This window comes from Pelodiscus sinensis, chromosome 2 (genome assembly GCF_052426305.1).
Source record: "Pelodiscus sinensis isolate ZL-2025 chromosome 2, ASM5242630v1, whole genome shotgun sequence".
NCBI classification, from domain to species: domain Eukaryota; kingdom Metazoa; phylum Chordata; order Testudines; family Trionychidae; genus Pelodiscus; species Pelodiscus sinensis.
Window position 1 is genome coordinate 2,071,848 of NC_143053.1, and position 18,440 is coordinate 2,090,287.

The 18,440-nt window shown below is 74.6% G+C and overlaps 1 protein-coding gene across 6 annotated transcripts in view; it reads left to right on the forward strand.

Annotated features, from left to right (window-relative positions):
- The window catches only part of MROH1 (maestro heat like repeat family member 1), a 65,525-nt gene that overhangs the window by 32,533 nt on the left and 14,552 nt on the right, over positions 1 to 18,440 (forward strand). For all 6 annotated transcript variants that reach the window (XM_089776085.1, XM_089776088.1, XM_089776087.1 and 3 more), the window contains 11 exons: positions 2,177 to 2,299; positions 3,527 to 3,606; positions 3,929 to 4,064; positions 5,155 to 5,250; positions 5,588 to 5,692; positions 8,306 to 8,441; positions 11,910 to 12,022; positions 13,023 to 13,175; positions 13,527 to 13,681; positions 13,931 to 14,096; positions 14,439 to 14,635. In XM_089776085.1, coding sequence (XP_089632211.1) covers positions 2,177 to 2,299; positions 3,527 to 3,606; positions 3,929 to 4,064; positions 5,155 to 5,250; positions 5,588 to 5,692; positions 8,306 to 8,441; positions 11,910 to 12,022; positions 13,023 to 13,175; positions 13,527 to 13,681; positions 13,931 to 14,096; positions 14,439 to 14,635 — 1,460 coding nt within the window. The remainder of the gene's footprint in view (positions 1 to 2,176; positions 2,300 to 3,526; positions 3,607 to 3,928; positions 4,065 to 5,154; positions 5,251 to 5,587; positions 5,693 to 8,305; positions 8,442 to 11,909; positions 12,023 to 13,022; positions 13,176 to 13,526; positions 13,682 to 13,930; positions 14,097 to 14,438; positions 14,636 to 18,440) is intronic.

The following is an 18,440-nucleotide window of genomic DNA, read 5'->3' on the forward strand; positions in this document are numbered from 1 at the left end:
ATTAGTTACCGAGATCATGTTATCTCATCAAACCATCCCCTTCATAAACCCAGCTAGTTTAATCTTGAAACCAGATAGATCTTTTGCCCCCACGACTTCCCTTGGAGGCCGTTCCAGAACCTCGCTCCTCTAATGGGGCAGCTGTGCGTGTGCTGCAGAGCCGGGGCCCCGACCCAGAGCCCTGTGCTGGGCTTGTGGGGCTGCCTCCCGGGCCCTGGGAATGGGGGAACTCACGAGGTGGAGGAGTGTGGTGTGATGGGCCCCCAGGGCCGGCCAGTGACCCTGCGCCCGCCCCCGCTGGTGCCCAGATCCCTGGAGCTCGGCTAAAACTCACTAACCCTGCCCTGCCCCTCCCCTCCCCTGTGCCCAGGTCCCCGGAGCTCGGCTAAAACTCACTAACCCTGCCCTGCCCCTCCCCTCCCCTGTGCCCAGGTCCCCGGAGCTCGGCTAAAACTCACTAACCCTGCCCTGCCCCTCCCCTCCCCTGTGCCCAGGTCCCCGGAGCTCGGCTAAAACTCACTAACCCTGCCCTGCCCCTCCCCTCCCCTCCCCTCCCCTGTGCCCAGGTCCCCGGAGCTCGGCTAAAACTCACTAACCCTGCCCTGCCCCTCCCCTCCCCTGTGCCCAGGTCCCCGGAGCTCGGCTAAAACTCACTAACCCTGCCCTGCCCCTCCCCTCCCCTGTGCCCAGGTCCCCGGAGCTCGGCTAAAACTCACTAACCCTGCCCTGCCCCTCCCCTCCCCTCCCCTCCCCTGTGCCCAGGTCCCCGGAGCTCGGCTAAAACTCACTAACCCTGCCCCCCCCGGTTCCCCCCCGGCCGGTGCCCAGCTCCCCAGACGCTGAGAGCCGGAGGCGCAGGACTGGCGTCTGTCCAGCGCGAGGGGCGTGGCAGGTCCCAGCTGCAGCATCTCCAGGCCCATTAACCCTTTCCCTTCTGGCACTAACCGCTCCCGGGCCAAGCTTCCGGCTTCCTGCTCTGCTCCTCCCCTCGGGGGCACCGGGCGCGGGGCGGGCCGTGCTGCTGGCTTCGCAGCCACCTCGCGGGGCAGGGTCTCCGCTCACCTACCCCAGGCTCTCTCCGGCACTGGGGGGGTTCTCTCGGCCGCTGGGGTCGTGCTCCAGCCCTGGGGGTTCTCCGGCACTGGGGGGGCTCTCTCGGCCCGCCAGGGTCGCGCTCCGGCACTGGTGGAGGCAGGGTCTCTCTCGGCCCGCCAGGGTCGCGCTCCGGCACCGGTGGAGGCAGGGTCTCTCTCGGCCCGCCAGGGTCACGCTCCGGCACCGGGGGGGAGCTCTCTTGGCACGTGCCGGGGTCGCGCTCCGGCACCGGTGGAGGCAGGGTCTCTCTCGGCCCGCCAGGGTCGCGCTCCGGCACCGGTGGAGGCAGGGTCTCTCTCGGCCCGCCAGGGTCGCGCTCCGGCACCGGTGGAGGCAGGGTCTCTCTCGGCCCGCCAGGGTCGCGCTCCGGCACCGGTGGAGGCAGGGTCTCTCTCGGCCCGCCAGGGTCGCGCTCCGGCACCGGTGGAGGCAGGGTCTCTCTCGGCCCGCCAGGGTCGCGCTCCGGCACCGGTGGAGGCAGGGTCTCTCTCGACCCGCCAGGGTCGCGCTCCGGCACCGGGGGGGAGCTCTCTTGGCACGTGTTGGGGTCGTGCTCCGGCCCTGGGGGGGTTCTCTGGCACCGGGGGGGAGCTCTCTTGGCACGTGCCGAGGTCACGCTCCGGCACCGGTGGAGGCAGGGTCTCTCTCGGCCCGCCAGGGTCGCGCTCCGGCACCGGTGGAGGCAGGGTGTCTCAGCCCGTGCCGGGGCCACACTCTACCACGGCGGGGGCGGGGTGTGTCTGGTCTGCCGGGGAGCCCTGCTGCCGGCCGGCCCCGTGAGGCTCTGACGCTGTGTCCACAGCACAGCTCCTGGCGGGACCCACGAGGCTGCAGCCAGCTCTGCAGGGTGCCCGCTGGCTGGAAAGGCCTCTGGACCCCTGGGCACGCCCACGGCCGGGCTGGCAGAAGAGCCTTTCCTCGGCCCCTCCTGTCCCTGCGTGCTGCTCAGAGGCCCCGTGGAGCAGAAGCCGAGTCCCGCAGCTCGTTCCCGGCCTAGTGGGGCTCCCCGGGGAGTCGGGTCTGCCCCGGCCTGGCCCTGGCTCTGGCTCTGCCTCACGGCTGCTCCCATCTCCGCTCTCAGGACCTGACGCTGAAGCTGTGCCTGATCCGCAGCGTGTGCATGATCAGCCAGGCCGTCGGCGGCAGCGCGCAGGCGGGGCCCTTCGTCTTCTCCCGCAAAGCCGAGCTCCTTGCGCAGATGGTGGTAAGCAGGGGGGCGGCTACAGCTCGCCCAGGGCCTGGATCTGGGGGGTGCTGGCGCGGGGGGGGGGGTGGCTACAGCTCGCCCAGGGCCTGGATCTGGGGGGTGCTGGCCCGGGGCGGGGGGGGGGGCGGCTACAGCTCGCCCAGGGCCTGGATCTGGGGGGTGCTGGCCCGGGGCGGGGGGGGGGGGGGGGCGGCTACAGCTTGGCCTGGGCTTGGCGCTGGGGGCGAGGAGGGACGGCTACAGCTCAGCCGGCACTGGTGGGTGGGGGAGCTGGCTGGGGCGAGGGGAACGGCTACAGTGTGGCCTGGGCCTGGCACTGGGGGCGGGGGCTCTCCCCTTTCCCAGGAGAGGCTGGGGGCAGCTGCGGGGTTCACTAGTGGCATCCAGTCAGCAGCTGGGCGGCAGCAGGAGTGTGCCGGGTCTGCGGGAGGCAGCTGGGCCGAGTATTGGCTGGGTGGGGCAGACCAGGGTTGGTGTGGCCGTGCCACGGAGGCGGCGGGAGTGAGCCCGGCTCAGTGGGTGTTGGTGGGGCAGACCGGAGTTGGCGTGGCCGTGCCACGGAGGCGGCAGGAGCGAGCCCGTCTCAGTGGGTGTTGGCGGGGCAGGCCGGAGTTGGCGTGGCTGTGCCATGGAGGCGGCGGGAGCGAGCCTGGCTCAGTGGGTGTTGGCGGGACAGGCCGGAGTTGGCATGGCCGTGCCATGGAGGCGGCGGAAGCGAGCCTGGTTGAGTGGGTGTTGGCGGGGCAGACCAGGGTTGGCGTGGCCGTGCCACGGAGGCGGCGGGAGCGAGCCTGGCTCAGTGGGTGTTGGCGGGGCAGACCAGGGTTGGCGTGGCCGTGCCACGGAGGCGGCGGGAGCGAGCCCGTCTCAGTGGGTGTTGGCGGGGCAGGCCGGAGTTGGCGTGGCCGTGCCACGGAGGCGGCGGGAGCGAGCCCGGCTCAGTGGGTGTTGGCGGGGCAGGCCGGAGTTGGCGTGGCCATGCCACGGAGGCGGCGGGAGCGAGCCCGGCTCAGTGGGTGTTGGCGGGGCAGGCCGGAGTTGGCGTGGCCGTGCCACGGAGGCGGCGGGAGCGAGCCCGGCTCAGTGGGTGTTGGCGGGGCAGGCCGGAGTTGGCGTGGCCGTGCCACGGAGGCGGAGTGGTGCCAAGACCCCGCGTGGCCGGCGTTCTGGGTCCACGCTCCTGGGCTGAGCTGCTGGATTTCTCCTCCCCCCTCTCACATACAGGAGTTCATCAAAGCGGAGCCCCTGGACGCGCTGAGGACCCCCGTTCGCCAGAGGGCCATGGTCTCCTGCACCTCCCTGGTGTATCCTTCTGGGCTCCCCGGGGGTGGAAAGCGCCTGCTGAGCGCCTGTCCCCGACGGCGCGGTGGAGTGAGCGGAGCCTGGCCAGCGCCCAGGCCGCGCCCTCGCCCTCCGCGGGGTCCCCGCTGCTCTGTGCCCGCCGGGGGCCTGGCGCTGCTAGCGGCTCAGCCGGGCGCTGGGCGCGAGCAGCGCTGTCCTGGCACCGCTCTGGGGAGGGGCTGGGCTGGGCCGGGCCGCCACGCAGCAGGAGGGCCCCGTGTGGGCCGGCTCGCATGCCCGTCGCTCCCAGCGCTCGGCCTTATTGCCCCTTGACTCCTTGGCCAGCGTCCTGGAGCCGCCGCTGGGGGAGCCTGCCCAGGGGGAGCTCCTGGAAACCTGCCTGAGCAGCGTCCTGGCCCTTCCGCCGCTGCATGTCCTGAAGGAGCGAGACGGCCCCGGGCCGGACACCCGGCACAAGGAGGTGGGAGGGGAGCCTGGGAGGGGCCGGGCCTGGGCACCGCTCAGGGCGAATCGCTCAAACCAGGCTCCTCGCAGCCCCCGACGAGACCTTCCCAACAGGCCACAGACCAGCCCCACCGAGCGCTCCAGCTGCCAGTCCCAGCAGGAACCTCACGAGCAAACCCCCTCGGACACCCCAGCTATATCCGTGCCCCACCCAGCCCCGGGCCTGACGGGGGGGTTCTAGAACCCAGTCCCACCTACCCGGACGGGTTCTCCGGGTCCCAAGGAACCAGCCCCAGATCCCCGGCCAGTTCCCACGCTGGATCTTCCCCACGAGATCACGCTGGGCCCGTCCTTTAGCATCCACCCCCTGAGGGGTTATTAACGAGAGAGAGGGAAGGCGGGACTGAGGCTGTGAAGGCGAATCCGTCGCACGCACCAGGCACCCAGCTCTGGACGCAGGCTCTCAGCAGAGATGCTACAAGCTGCCGGCTTAGCAGTGTCTGGTGCCCATCCTGTGCCAGGGCGGGTCGGCCTCCTTCCCGCTCGCTGCCCCGCAAGGCTGCACCTGGGATCAGGAGCGAGATTACAGCCGAGACGGAGACGCCTCCTGGCACGTCTGTGTCTCTGGGGTCTCCCAGACTGGAGCGGGTCACAAGGCCAAGTGACTGGTCTGTTTCACATGTCAGCCGCCATTACGCCCTGGCTGGTTCGCCTGTTCCCAGACGCCTCCCTCAGGTGTGAATCGGCCTCACCGAGAGCCAGTGTCCCTGGGGCCGGGCTAGTTCGCACAGTCACTGACTGGACAGCCCCTCCCTACAGCAGGGACACCCAGCGCACCAGCCCAGAGCCCGTGTCCGTACCCCCCAGGCCCCACACCGGCACACGGGCAGACACAATCCGCAGGACGGAAGCTCCATTTGACCCCGCACGGCCCCTTTGTACAGACTTTGGGGCACCCCCAGGGTGCAGCGCCCGGAGGAGAAGGACTCCCCTTCCCCCGCTCAGCCGTGTCTAAGCAGCTGCCGGCCGGTCCCTGTGGCCAGCCTGGGTCCCTCTGGCTGACTCGGTGGGCCGGGCCGAGACCACTGTGCCCTTCCTCCTTGCAGGCCCTGTACCGCGACGCCGCCGGGGCCCTGCAGGGCCTGCTGACAGCCCTGCTGCAGAGGGACCTGACGCCCCGCGGGCTGCAGAGCATGTTTGAGGTGGGGGGCCGGGGCGCGGGGCAGGGAGGAGGAGGGAGGCTCCGGGCTGCACATGGGGGAAGCCGCGGTGGGTTTCTGGCCATTTCTCCCCGCCCCAGTCTGGTGCTGGGGGTCTAGGGCGAGGTGCCCATCTTGGGGCCCCTGGGCCCACGCAGCAGCCCGTGGCCAGCAGACCAGCCGGGCCTGGCTCGGGCGTGGGCAGGGGGCAGGCCCCCGCGTCGGGACACCTGGCCTGGGCCCTTCCAGGCATGACGCCATCCTGTGCCCGGGCAGGCGGCGCTCGGGGGGGCAGCCCTCGGCCGCCTGCCTGAGCCCCTCTCCCTGCCTGGCCCTGCAGCACCTCGGCCCCTGGGTGCGGTCGGCCAAGGAGCACGAGCGGGAGCGGGCGGTGGAGCTCAGCGCCGCGCTGCTGGAGAGCTACCTGGACAAGCTGCACGTCAGCGTGAGTGCCCAGGCGGCTGCCCTCTGACCCCCGGACCCCCGGCCGCGGCAGGTGCAGCGGGTCCCCCTCCCCGGCCGGCCAGGCCCTAGGCCTGACTCGAGCACCCAGCGCTGGGGCGGAGGGGCCTGGGGGCCGGGCAGGATTCCCACGTGTCCTTGAATTTCCAACCTCTCCAGTTTGCCCAGATCATTCTGCATGTTCCCCAGCCCCCCTCCCGGCGCCCCCCTCCCGGGACCCCCCTCCCTGCCCCCTGCAGCCCCCCTCCCGGCGCCCCCCTCCCGGGACCCCCCTCCCTGCCCCCTGCAGCCCCCCTGCCGGCGCCCCCCCTCCCTGCCCCCTGCAGCCCCCCTGCCGGCGCCCCCCTCCCGGGACCCCCCCTCCCTGCCCCCTGCAGCCTCCCTGCCGGCGCCCCCCTCCCGGGACCCCCCTCCCTGCCCCCTGCAGCCTCCCTGCCGGCGCCCCCCTCCCGGGACCCCCCCTCCCTGCCCCCTGCAGCCTCCCTGCCGGCGCCCCCCTCCCGGGACCCCCCCTCCCTGCCCCCTGCAGCCCCCCTGCCGGCGCCCCCCTCCCGGGACCCCCCTCCCTGCCCCCTGCAGCCCCCCTGCCGGCGCCCCCCTCCCGGGACCCCCCTCCCTGCCCCCTGCAGCCCCCCTGCCGGCGTCCCCCTCCCGGGACCCCCCCTCCCTGCCCCCTGCAGCCCCCCCTGCCGGTGCCCCCTCCCTGCCCCCTGCAGCCCCCCTGCCGGCGCCCCCCTCCCGGGACCCCCCCTCCCTGCCCCCTGCAGCCCCCCCTGCCGGCGCCCCCCTCCCGGGACCCTCCCTCCCTGCCCCCTGCAGCCCCCTGCCGGTGCCCCCCTCCCGGGACCCCCCCCTCCCTGCCCCCTGCAGCCCCCCTGCCGGCGTCCCCCTCCCGGGACCCCCCCTCCCTGCCCCCTGCAGCCCCCCTGCCGGTGCCCCCTCCCTGCCCCCCTGCAGCCCCCCTGCCGGCGCCCCCCTCCCGGGACCCCCCCTCCCTGCCCCCTGCAGCCCCCCTGCCGGCGCCCCCCTCCCGGGACCCCCCTTCCCTGCCCTCTGCAGCCCCCCTGCTTGTGCCCCCCTCCCGGGACCCCCCCTCCCTGCCCCCTGCAGCCCCCCTGCCGGCGCCCCCCTCCCGGGACCCCCCTCCCTGCCCCCTGCAGCCCCCCTGCCGGCGTCCCCCTCCCGGGACCCCCCTCCCTGCCCCCTGCAGCCCCCCTGCCGGTGCCCCCTCCCTGCCCCCTGCAGCCCCCCTGCCGGCGCCCCCCTCCCGGGACCCCCCCTCCCTGCCCCCTGCAGCCCCCCTGCCGGCGCCCCCTCCCGGGACCCTCCCTCCCTGCCCCCTGCAGCCCCCCTGCCGGTGCCCCCCTCCCGGGACCCCCCCTCCCTGCCCCCTGCAGCCCCCCTGCCGGCGTCCCCCTCCCGGGACCCCCCCTCCCTGCCCCCTGCAGCCCCCCTGCCGGTGCCCCCTCCCTGCCCCCTGCAGCCCCCCTGCCGGCGCCCCCCTCCCGGGACCCCCCCTCCCTGCCCCCTGCAGCCCCCCCTGCCGGCGCCCCCCTCCCGGGACCCCCCCTCCCTGCCCCCTGCAGCCCCCCTGCCGGCGTCCCCCTCCCGGGACCCCCCCTCCCTGCCCCCTGCAGCCCCCCTGCCGGCGCCCCCCTCCCGGGACCCCCCTTCCCTGCCCTCTGCAGCCCCCCTGCTTGTGCCCCCCTCCCGGGACCCCCCCTCCCTGCCCCCTGCAGCCCCCCTGCCGGCGCCCCCCTCCCGGGACCCCCCCTCCCTGCCCCCTGCAGCCCCCCTGCCGGCGCCCCCCTCCCGGGACCCCCCTTCCCTGCCCCCTGCAGCCCCCCTGCTTGTGCCCCCCTCCCGGGACCCCCCTCCCTGCCCCCTGCAGCCCCCCTGCTGCGCCCCCCTCCCGGGACCCCCCTCCCTGCCCCCTGCTGCCCCCCTGCCGGCGCCCCCCTCCCGGGACCCCCCCTTCCCTGCCCCCTGCAGCCCCCCTGCCGGCGCCCCCCTCCCGGGACCCCCCCCTTCCCTGCCCCCTGCAGCCCCCCTGCCGGCGCCCCCCTCCCGGGACCCCCCCTCCCGGGACCCCCCCTGCAGCCCCCCTGCCGGCGCCCCCCTCCCGGGACCCCCCCTGCAGCCCCCCTGCCGGCGCCCCCCTCCCGGGACTCCCCCTGCAGCCCCCCTGCCGGCGCCCCCCTCCCGGGACTCCCCCTGCAGCCCCCTGCCGGCGCCCCCCTCCCGGGACCCCCCCTGCAGCCCCCCTGCCGGTGCCCCCCTCCCGGGACCCCCCCTGCAGCCCCCCTGCCGGTGCCCTCCTCCCGGGACCCCCCTCCCTGCCCCCTGCAGCCCCCCTGCTGGCGCCCTCCTCCCGGGACCCCCGTCCCCGCCCCCTGCAGCCCCTTCCCCGGTGCCCTCCTCCCGGGACCCCCCGTCCCCGCCCCCTGCAGCCCCTTCCCCGGTGCCCTCCTCCCAGTACCCCCCACTGGCGCCCCCTGGAGCCGCCCCCTGGTACCTCCCCACTTGTCCCGCTCACCCTGCCAGCGCTGCGCGTCCAGGGCGCGCCATTAACCACCATCCCCTCCCTCCTGCTCAGACCATGGTGCCCTTCCACAACCTGGGGGTGCTGATGGCGCTGTTCTCCCCCCGCTGCTCGGACTCCCTCGCCAGCATCCGCCAGCGCGCCGTGGACTGCGCCTACCTCCTCCTCTACGTCCAGCTGCGCTACGAAGGTAAATGGAGCCGCCGGGCCCAGCCTGGGCAGCGGGAGCCCCCTGCCAGCGAGGGCCCGGCCCCGCGATGCAGAAGGCGGCGTGTCGGCCATCACCCCAGGGTGCAGGTCGGGGTCACGCGCCACAAATGGGGCAGTTTCCCTGTGAGGTTCCGTTCTGGGAGAACCGCCGGGAGGTTTTCCGCTCCCCCCCCCCCCGAAGGGAAATTGTCGCTTCCCGGGTTGGGGTCTCGGCCTGAGCCCGTGGCTCCGGGTACCCCACAGGCACCGTCGGGCTCCGTGCCTCCGTCTCCTGCGGCCGGCCCTCCGGGAGCCCTGGCCCAGGGAGAACGTGACATTGGCGAGAGCCTGCTCCTTTCCATGATTTCTTTTCCCCCAACAGAAAGTTGGTTTAGTTTTTGCAAAACACGTTTTCCGCAAGAAAATCTGTTTGTGCCTGTGGGGGGGGGTTGGCGGGTTGGAACCAGCGTTTGCCTCTGCTCCACTCGGCGCCGGCACAGACACCCGCCTCGCGCTGCTGGGCCCCGGGCTGTGGCGGAGGAAATTCTCGGCCCGGGAGGGTGTGAGCGGGGCTGTGGACACAGCCGAGGACAAGGAGGCCGGGGCTATCCCAGCCATTGGACGATTCGGGGCAGGCCGGGTCTGGCCCACCGTGGTCCCCGGGCTCCCCTGCTCGCCTCGCCCCATTCGCAGGCCGCTCAGAAACGCGGCCGGGGGCTTCTCTCCCCATGCGCTGAGCCGGACGGGAGGGGGGAGGCTCCAGTCGCTGCGGCCACCCCCAGCACGAGCCGTTAGCGGTCTGGCCAGAGACTGGCCAATGGGAGCTGCTGGTTAATAACAGGCAGCGTGTGAAGCCCCCCGCCCCCCTCCCCTTACACGCACATGGCAGGCTGGCTGAGACCCTGCTGGGCTGCTGGCCGGGAGTCACCAAGGTCAGTCTCCCGGCCAGAGCCTGCCTCTGGCACCCCAGCCCCTCCCTCCCTGCAATCCTCCTGCCCCCTCCTGCACCCCAATCCGCTGCCCCAGATCACACCCCAAACTCCTGCACCAGGCCCCTGCTCCAGGTCACATCCCAGCCCCCTGCCCTGGGTCACAACTGCCCCCTTCACCCAAACTCCCCCTGCGGCCCCCCGCCTCCCTCGCTGTTTAAGGAGTCGCCCCATGCTGAGAGTCAGTAAGTGTGTTCAGAAGGGTTCACTTTGTACATCCAATACGTTAGCTCTGAGATTCAGGGGTCCCAAAAGAGCTAGACAGATCCGTGGAGGCTGGGCAGGAATGGGATCCCTCGCCTCCGTGTCTGGAGAGGGATCACCCCCTTTCCACAAGGATGGCGTGGCCCAGGCCCTGCTTCAGGGGGGTCCTGTGGCTGGACCAATGTGGGGGGCAGCCGGGGTCGTCCTGCCTCCCCCTCCCCGGGCAGCAGGAGCGGGAGCGACCCAGCAGGCAGCTTTGCTCTGCTGCCCTCTCCCGGCGGCTGCGTGTGGCTTCTCTGCAGCAGCGAGCAGGGTCCTGCACCCCCCCGGGCGCCGTGGAGCACTCCGCCCAGCTGTTCCTGCCCCGCCCCCCCCCCCCCCCCCCCCCGGCACCTTGGAGCACTCCGCCCAGCTGTTCCTGCCCCGCCCCGCCCCCCCGGGCGCCGTGGAGCACTCCGCCCAGCTGTTCCTGCCCCGCCCCGCGCCCCCCCCCCCCCCCCCGGCGCCTTGGAGCACTCCGCCCAGCTGTTCCTGCCCCCCCCCCCCCCTCCCCGGGTGCCGTGGAGCACTCCGCCCAGCTGTTCCTGCCCCGCCCCCCCCCCCCCCCGGGTGCCGTCGAGCACTCCGCCCAGCTGTTCCTGCCCCGCCCCCCCCCCCCCCCCGCGCCATGGAGCACTCCGCCCAGCTGTTCCTGCCCCGCCCTGCCCCCCCCCCCCCCCCCCGGGCGCCATGGAGCACTCCGCCCAGCTGTTCCTGCCCCGCCCCGCCCCCCGGGCGCCGTGGAGCACTCCGCCCAGCTGTTCCTGCCCCGCCCCGCCCCCCCCCCCCCCGGCGCCTTGGAGCACTCCGCCCAGCTGTTCCTGCCCCGCCCCCCCCCCCCCCCCCCCCCCGGCGCCATGGAGCACTCCGCCCAGCTGTTCCTGCCCCGCCCTGCCCCCCTGGGCGCCGTGGAGCACTCCGCCCAGCTGTTCCCGCCCCGCCCCCCCGGGCGCCGTGGAGCACTCCGCCCAGCTGTTCCTGCCCCGCCCCGCCCCCCGGGCGCCGTGGAGCACTCCGCCCAGCTGTTCCTGCCCCGCCCCGCCCCCCGCCCCCCCCGGGCGCCGTGGAGCACTCCGCCCAGCTGTTCCTGCCCCGCCCCGCCCCCCCCCCCCCCCGGCGCCTTGGAGCACTCCGCCCAGCTGTTCCTGCCCCCCCCCCCGCCCCCCCCCCCCCCCCCCCCCCCCGGCGCCTTGGAGCACTCCGCCCAGCTGTTCCTGCCCCGCCCCCCCCCCTCCCCGGGTGCCGTGGAGCACTCCGCCCAGCTGTTCCTGCCCCGCCCCCCCCCCCCCCGGGCGCCGTGGAGCACTCTGCCCAGCTGTTCCTGCCCCGCCCTGCCCCCCCCCCCCCGGCGCCATGGAGCACTCCGCCCAGCTGTTCCTGCCCCGCCCTGCCCCCCCCCCCCGGGCGCCATGGAGCACTCCGCCCAGCTGTTCCTGCCCCCCCCCCCCCCCCCCCGGGCGCCGTGGAGCACTCCGCCCAGCTGTTCCTGCCCCGCCCCCCCCCCCCCCGGGCGCCGTGGAGCACTCCGCCCAGCTGTTCCTGCCCCGCCCCCCCCCCTCCCCGGGTGCTGTGGAGCACTCCGCCCAGCTGTTCCTGCCCCGCCCCGCCCCCCCCCCCCCCCCGGGCGCCTTGGAGCACTCCGCCCAGCTGTTCCTGCCCCGCCCCCCCCCCCCCCCCCCGGGTGCCGTGGAACACTCCGCCCAGCTGTTCCTGCCCCGCAGGGCGTGGGGGGAGGGTGACTCTCTTGCTGCAGCCTGGCTCCCGTAACCCCCGCCTGGCCGCACAGGTGAGGGGGTGGGGCCTGGCGGGGGAATTGCCCACGCGCCCCGAGGGGCTGGGGCCGGGAGTCGCCCTGGGGGCTGGCCGGGGCGTGGGCGCGAGTCGCTTCGCCCGCGTGGCCCGGCTCTGGCGGCCCTGCGGAGGGCGGGGGGGGGGAGGGAGTCGCCCTGGGGGCTGGCCGGGGCGTGGGCGCGAGTCGCTTCGCCCGCGTGGCCCGGCTCCGGCGGCCCTGCGGAGGGCGGGGGGGGAGGGAGTCGCCCTGGGGGCTGGCCGGGGCGTGGGCGCGAGTCCCTTTGCCCGCGTGGCCTGGCTCTGGCGGCCCTGCGGAGGGCGGGGGGGGAGTCGCCCTGGGGGCTGGCCGGGGCGTGGGCGCGAGTCGCTTCGCCCGCGTGGCCCGGCTCCGGCGGCCCTGCGGAGGGCGGGGAGGGAGTCGGAGCTGAGCGGCCTGGCTCGTGCAGGGTTCGCCCACGATCACCGGGACGAGGTGGTGGAGAGGCTGAAGGCCCTGAAGAAAGGCCTGGAGGACCCCGACTTCACCGTCCTCTTCAACACCTGCTACGACATCGCCATGGTGAGGTGGGGCCGGGGGCGAGGGGGGGGCTTTCGCTGGTGTCCAGCACAGCCAGCCCTGCCCCCCGGGAACGGGCTCCGCCCCGGCACGCGTCCCCCTAACGAGGGGTGTCCCGGGAGCGGTGCCCTGCCGCTCGGCGCGGGGACGCCCTGCCGCGGGGCCCCAGGAATGGCCCAGCCTGCGGGGGAGCACCCGGCCCTCGTGGCCGAGCTGCTGGTGGAGGGAACCGAACCCTCTCCGGCCCCCGGGCACCTCGGCAGGGTCCGTTCGCCGCTGTCACTGCTGGGCTAGCCCGGGGGCGCTGCTCTCCCCACTGGTCCCTCCCCCGTCTGTGCAGTGGGGCCGGCGAGAGCAGGATCAGGCCCTTCCCACTAACAGTGGGGCGGGGGGGGGACGGGGGCTGACATGGCCCAAGTGGGCTGCGTTTGAGGGCGGGGCCAGGCGGCAGGAGGCTGGGTGGGTGTTGAGGTGGCCCTGTGGGCTGTGTTTGGGGGGAGCTGGGCAGGGGGGCCCAGACGGGCTGTTTGGGGGGGCCCGGGTGGGCTGTGTTTGGGGGGAGCCGGGCGGGGGGGCCCGGGTGGGCTGTTTGGGGGGGCCCGGGTGGGCTGTGTTTGGGGGAGCTGGGCAGGGGGGCCCGGGTGGGGGGGGGCCCGGGTGTGTTTGGGGGGGCCCGGGTGGGCTGTGTTTGGGGGAGCTGGGCAGGGGGGCCCGGGTGGGCTGTGTTTGGGGGGAGCCGGGCGGGGGGGCCCAGACGGGCTGTTTGGGGGGGCCCGGGTGGGCTGTGTTTGGGGGAGCTGGGCAGGGGGGCCCAGACGGGCTGTTTGGGGGGGCCCGGGTGGGCTGTGTTTGGGGGAGCTGGGCAGGGGGGCCCAGACGGGCTGTTTGGGGGCGCCCGGGTGGGCTGTGTTTGGGGGGCCGGGCAGGGGGGCCCAGACAGGCTGTGGTTGGGGGGGCCGGGCGCTGGAGGAGCGGTTCTCAGCGCAGCCTCTCCCTCCGGCAGGTGATAGGGAAGCGCCTCCCGCCGGAGCAGCTGCTGAGCCTGCTGCTCATGATGTTGGAGGGGCTGGCGGACCCCGACCAGAACTGCTCCCGGGCAGCGGCCGTCATGGCCAACGCCCTGCTGAAGGAGCGGGGGGCCGTGCTGCTGGAGAAGGTAACGGGCCCGGTTCCCCTGCCGTGCGGGAGAAGGGAGCTGGCTCCTGCTGGGCCGTGCGCCCCCTTCGCGGGGCCTTGGCTCCAGCTCCAGCAGCCCGCCCGGGGCTCGGTGCCGGCCGGCGCCGCCAGGTGCGACTGGCCTGTGGCCGGCTGGGCAGGTGGCAGCGGAGGGAGCTGGCAGGCGCCTGGTCCGGGGGCCGGGCTTTCCTGTCCTTCTGGGGCTGCCAGCTGGCTCTGGTCCCCGCCCCGGGAGAGGTCCCCGGACGGTGCTCGCTGGCCGGGCCGGGGCTGGCGCGGGGCCCCCCTGCTGCCCGGGCTGAGCCTCATCCCGGCTCCCTCTCGCCCGCAGGTGCCCGTGCTCCTGGGCGAGATTCGCAGCAGGCTGCAGGCGCTGGCCGCGGAGCACGTGCACAAGGCGATGCAGCAGAGCGTGTACATCCTGGCCTCCCAGCACACGGCCGCGGTTGTGTCCAGCCTGCTGAGCAGCCCCCTGCCCTTCGACAGGTACCGGCTCGCGCCCTGGCACCCGGGGGCCCTGCCCCCTGCCCGGGGTGTGGCAGCCTGGAGGCCCCTGGCCTGGGCGGTGCTGCAGGCCATGCCCCTGGAGCGCCCCGGCCGTGGGGTCTCACACCCCCATGGGGCGAGCCCACGGCCCCTCGCTGGTGCGGGCGGAGCCCCCCCCGGATCTCTGCACTGACCCAGCTGTGTCCCCCGCGAACCGCCCTGCACTAACCTCCTGCTGCTCCCACCCAGCCACACCTGCGCCATGTGGAAGGCCCTGGCCATGGAGCCGGCCCTCACCTCGCAGATCCTGGAGCTGCTCCTGGACAAGGCGAACCGGGACGTCCCGTACAAGGAGGCCAGATCCTTCCTGCTGAGCAGCAGCTGCGAGCGCGTCGCGACCCCCCAGCCTCTCGCGGTGAGCGTCGTGCTGCCCTCCAGCTGGGCTGAGCCACCGGGCCGGGACGAGCGGATTGCCCCGCCCTTCCCTGGGCCTGGCATGGGCTGTGCCTCGGCCAGAGCAGGGCCCCGCGCTGTGCGCCAGGGCAGGCACCAGCCAAGCTCTTGGGTCCCCGCCCCGGGGCCGGCTGGGCGGTTCCCTCCTGGACAACAGGCCGGTTTTGAGCAGCGGTTTGGGGGGTTGTCTGGCTGCCAAAGCCGGGCAGGGGCTGTCGCTAGCTCCGAGCCGGCTCCTTGCCTCAGGAGACACCTGCGGGTCCTAGCCGGGAGGGGAGCCCCCCTAATCCCCCCCTCTCTCCAGGCCACGTGCGCCCTGCACGAGCTCCTGTCTGTTCCCGAGTCGGGGCCAGCCGTGCTGGGGCTCTACCCGCACCTCTTCGTGGCTCTCCTCATGCGCGTCAGCTGCACCGTGGGGGTCCAGCTCCCCAAGGAGCTGCAGGCCAAGGAGAGGAGGAGCGCCGGCCGGAGCCAGGCGCCCGGAGCCCTGGACCCCTGCAGGTACCGAGCCCTGTGGCGCTGTTGTGTTCTATCGGGTCCCTGGTCAGGGAGCAGCCTCCGCCCCCGGCCGTGCTCAGCTCGGTTTCCGACATGCGCCGAGGTGGCTCCGGCCTACGCCCCCTGCCAGGGGTCGGTCCCCGCTCCGTTCGGGCGTCGCTGCGGGCTCAAGGGCCCTGGCTCCTCCGGCCCCGGCGCTTTAGTCGCCGTCTCGCGGCTGCTGGGCGAGCATCTGCCGGCCTGGAGCCACACTGCGGCCGTGGGGCCCTTCTGACTGGCCGACCTGCCTCCCCCCCAGCGCCAGGGGAGCTGGCAGGCGGCTCCCGACTCTGGCCTCAGCCTGCCCCTTCGGGTGTCGGCTCTGCCCTGGCTCTGGCGCGGGGCAGGGAGCTGCTGACGACCCAGCTGGAAAGGCGGCTCTGGTCCCCAGGCTGCAGTTGTGCTGGGCCCGGCGGGAGGCTGCTGGGCAGCTGTGGGCCGCTTGTCTGTGTGAGGGGCTTGTGGGCGCGTGGTGAGCGCCACGGAGAGGCTGCCAAGCCGCGGCGCTCGGCGCATTCGTGACGCTACGCGATGGCTCTCGCGCCTGGGCTAGGCTGGGCCGTGGGTGCCCTGCTGGTGGGGGGCGAGTGCCCCTTCCCGCTGCCTCCACGGTGGGTCCGCTTCCTCCGGCCCAGCTCAGGGCGCTCTGCCCCAGCCGAGGTCGGAGCTGGCGGTGGGACAGAGGGGCCCGGCATTGACAGACGTTCGGTGCTCGCTGTGCAGCAGCTCCTGCGGGTCCCGGCCCCGGCTGAGGGTCCCGCTCCTGGGCTGCGCTGCACAAAGCCCTTGGCGCCACTAGAGGGCGTCAGAGCCCCTCGGCTCCGGGCTCAGCTGGCTCCGGGCTGAGCTGGCTCCCTGCTGAAATCTTGCGCCACCCTCGAGCTGGCCAAGGACCTTTATCACTGGCCAGTGGGGGCAGGGCCGGGGGCCTGGTCAGAGGGGGAGGGGGTGGAGGGCCCGGTGGGCGAGGAGAGAGCCTGTGGCCACGGCAGCCTGAGCCCCGGGCTTCGGAGTGGCTGAGTACGGGCCCGTGCGTGACTCCCCCGCTGGCCGAGAGCCTGGCTGGGTCCGTTCTTGTCCCAGCGTTGAGCCGTGGCCTCGGAGTCCTGTGGCGGAGATGAGGCCCAGGTTGAATTGCTGCTGCTTGTGAGCCATCTGCTCCGGCTTGGCCCCGTGTGGGTGCACGATGGCTCCTGTGTGAGTCAGGCCTCGCTCGCCCCCTTCCTGCTCAGCCTGCCTGTGGCTGGTGGGCCGGTTCCCTTCCAGCTTGGCTCAGATTCCTGCTCCGCCAGCTCACGGGTCCACGCTGCCCAGGAACACTTGGCTGTCTTGTCCGTTCAGCCCAGGGGGCTTGGTGCTCGGGCGCTCTGCTGGCTCCTGTGAGGCTGCGGTCTGGGACCGAGCCGCTCGGCGTGGCTGTCGCTGGGTCGGCTGTGGCAAGCGCTCCGTCACTCACCAGCACTGCCCACGCAGGACAAGGCCTGGCGCATCCCTGTCCTGTGGGCTCGGCCGGGCCCGCTGTGACGGCACGTTGGGGGGTTCCCCGTCTCCTGCACCCCGAAATGGCACAAACAGACTGTACCAGCCAGTGGAATTGAGGGTGGTTTATTGCTCCTCCAGCACAGCGCAGCACAGATGTAATCTGGTTACAGGAACTGGGCTAGGATGCCTCAGGCCCCCTTGAGATGGGGGAGACTGGGCCCCTAAAACTCCAGCTCCTCTCCCTAGGCTGTCTCATCCATCCTCACAGACAGCCACCAACCAACTAACCCACTTCCAGCCCTGCCCCCCAGCCAGGGCAGCATCCACCTTCCTTTGTTCCTCTCCATGGGGGTGTCTGGCCACTGGTTCAACAAGTTTGGCATTACCTCTGCCTAGCGAGGTTTTCCCTGCTGGGTCTTGCTCCAGACAGCAGGGGTCACCACAGCCCAGCAAGTACCCCCACTACGTCACACCCGCGAACCAGGTCGGCATTGCTCAGAGCTGCGTAGACCAGCCCTTGGCGTCCGGTGGGCAGGGCTCCTGGGCGTGGCTGGGCCTGGCCTCCGTGTCCCAGTGGCCGAATGCTGCGCGGGAGGCTCTCGGGAGCCTGACGGCAAAGCCGGGGCAGGGCAGCTGCCCATTGGGCTGGTTGAAGAGGGTCCGCGTCCCGCTCACGCCTGCAGGGCCCGGCGCCGAGTCCCCTCCCTGCAGCCGTGGCGGAGCCGTACACACCGGGCAGGGCCTGCCGGGAGCTTCTGTAACCTCCTCGGGGGGCGGGCTGGGGCCGTGGCATCGGGTGGAGGGCGAGAGGCTGTTGATGGCCGGCCTCTCCTTCCCGCATCCCAGAGCAGCCGGCACGGCCCGGGGCCGCTGCTGTGACTTGCCTGCCTGTCGGTCTGACGCGGCCCCCCCCGTTGGCCGGCTGTGCGCCCCCCCCGGCTGTCGGTCTGACGCGGGCCCCCCCGTTGGCCGGCTGTGCGCCCCCCCCGGCTGTCGGTCTGACGCGGGCCCCCCCGTTGGCCGGCTGTGCCCCCCCCGGCTGTCGGTCTGACGCGGGCCCCCCCGTTGGCCGGCTGTGCCCCCCCCGGCTGTCGGTCTGACGCGGGCCCCCCGTTGGCCGGCTGTGCCCCCCCCCGGGTGTCGGTCTGACGCGGGCCCCCCCGGCTGTGCGCCCCCCCCCGGCTGTCGGTCTGACGCGGGCCCCCCCCGTTGGCCAGCTGTGCGCCCCCCGGCTGTCGGTCTGACGCGGGCCCCCCCGTTGGCCGGCTGTGCCCCCCCGGCTGTCGGTCTGACGCGGGCCCCCCCGTTGGCCGGCTGTGCGCCCCCCCCCCGGCTGTCGGTCTGACGCGGGCCCCCCCGTTGGCCGGCTGTGCGCCCCCCCCCGGCTGTCGGTCTGACGCGGGCCCCCCCGTTGGCCGGCTGTGCGCCCCCCCCCGGCTGTCGGTCTGACGCGGGCCCCCCCGTTGGCCGGCTGTGCGCCCCCCCCCCGGCTGTCGGTCTGACGCGGGCCCCCCCGTTGGCCGGCTGTGCGCCCCCCCCGGCTGTCGGTCTGACGCGGGCCCCCCCGTTGGCCGGCTGTGCGCCCCCCCCCGGCTGTCGGTCTGACGCGGGCCCCCCCCGGCTGTGCCCCCCCCGGCTGTCGGTCTGACGCGGGCCCCCCCGTTGGCCGGCTGTGCCCCCCCGGCTGTCGGTCTGACGCGGGCCCCCCCCGTTGGCCGGCTGTGCCCCCCTGGCTGTCGGTCTGACGCGGGCCCCCCCGTTGGCCGGCTGTGCCCCCCCCGGCTGTCGGTCTGACGCGGGCCCCCCCGTTGGCCGGCTGTGCCCCCCTGGCTGTCGGTCTGACGCGGGCCCCCCCCGTTGGCCGGCTGTGCCCCCCCCGGCTGTCGGTCTGACGCGGGCCCCCCCGTTGGCCGGCTGTGCCCCCCCTGGCTGTCGGTCTGACGCGGGCCCCCCTGTTGGCCGGCTGTGTGCCCCCCCGGCTGTCGGTCTGACGCGGGCCCCCCGTTGGCCAGCTGTGCGCCCCCCCCCCGGCTGTCGGTCTGACGCGGGCCCCCCCGTTGGCCGGCTGTGCCCCCCCCGGCTGTCGGTCTGACGCGGGCCCCCCCGTTGGCCGGCTGTGCCCCCCGGCTGTCGGTCTGACGCGGGCCCCCCCGTTGGCCGGCTGTGCCCCCCCCGGCTGTCGGTCTGACGCGGGCCCCCCCGTTGGCCGGCTGTGCGCCCTCCCCCCGGCTGTCGGTCTGACGCGGGCCCCCCCGTTGGCCGGCTGTGCGCCCCCCCCCCAGCTGTC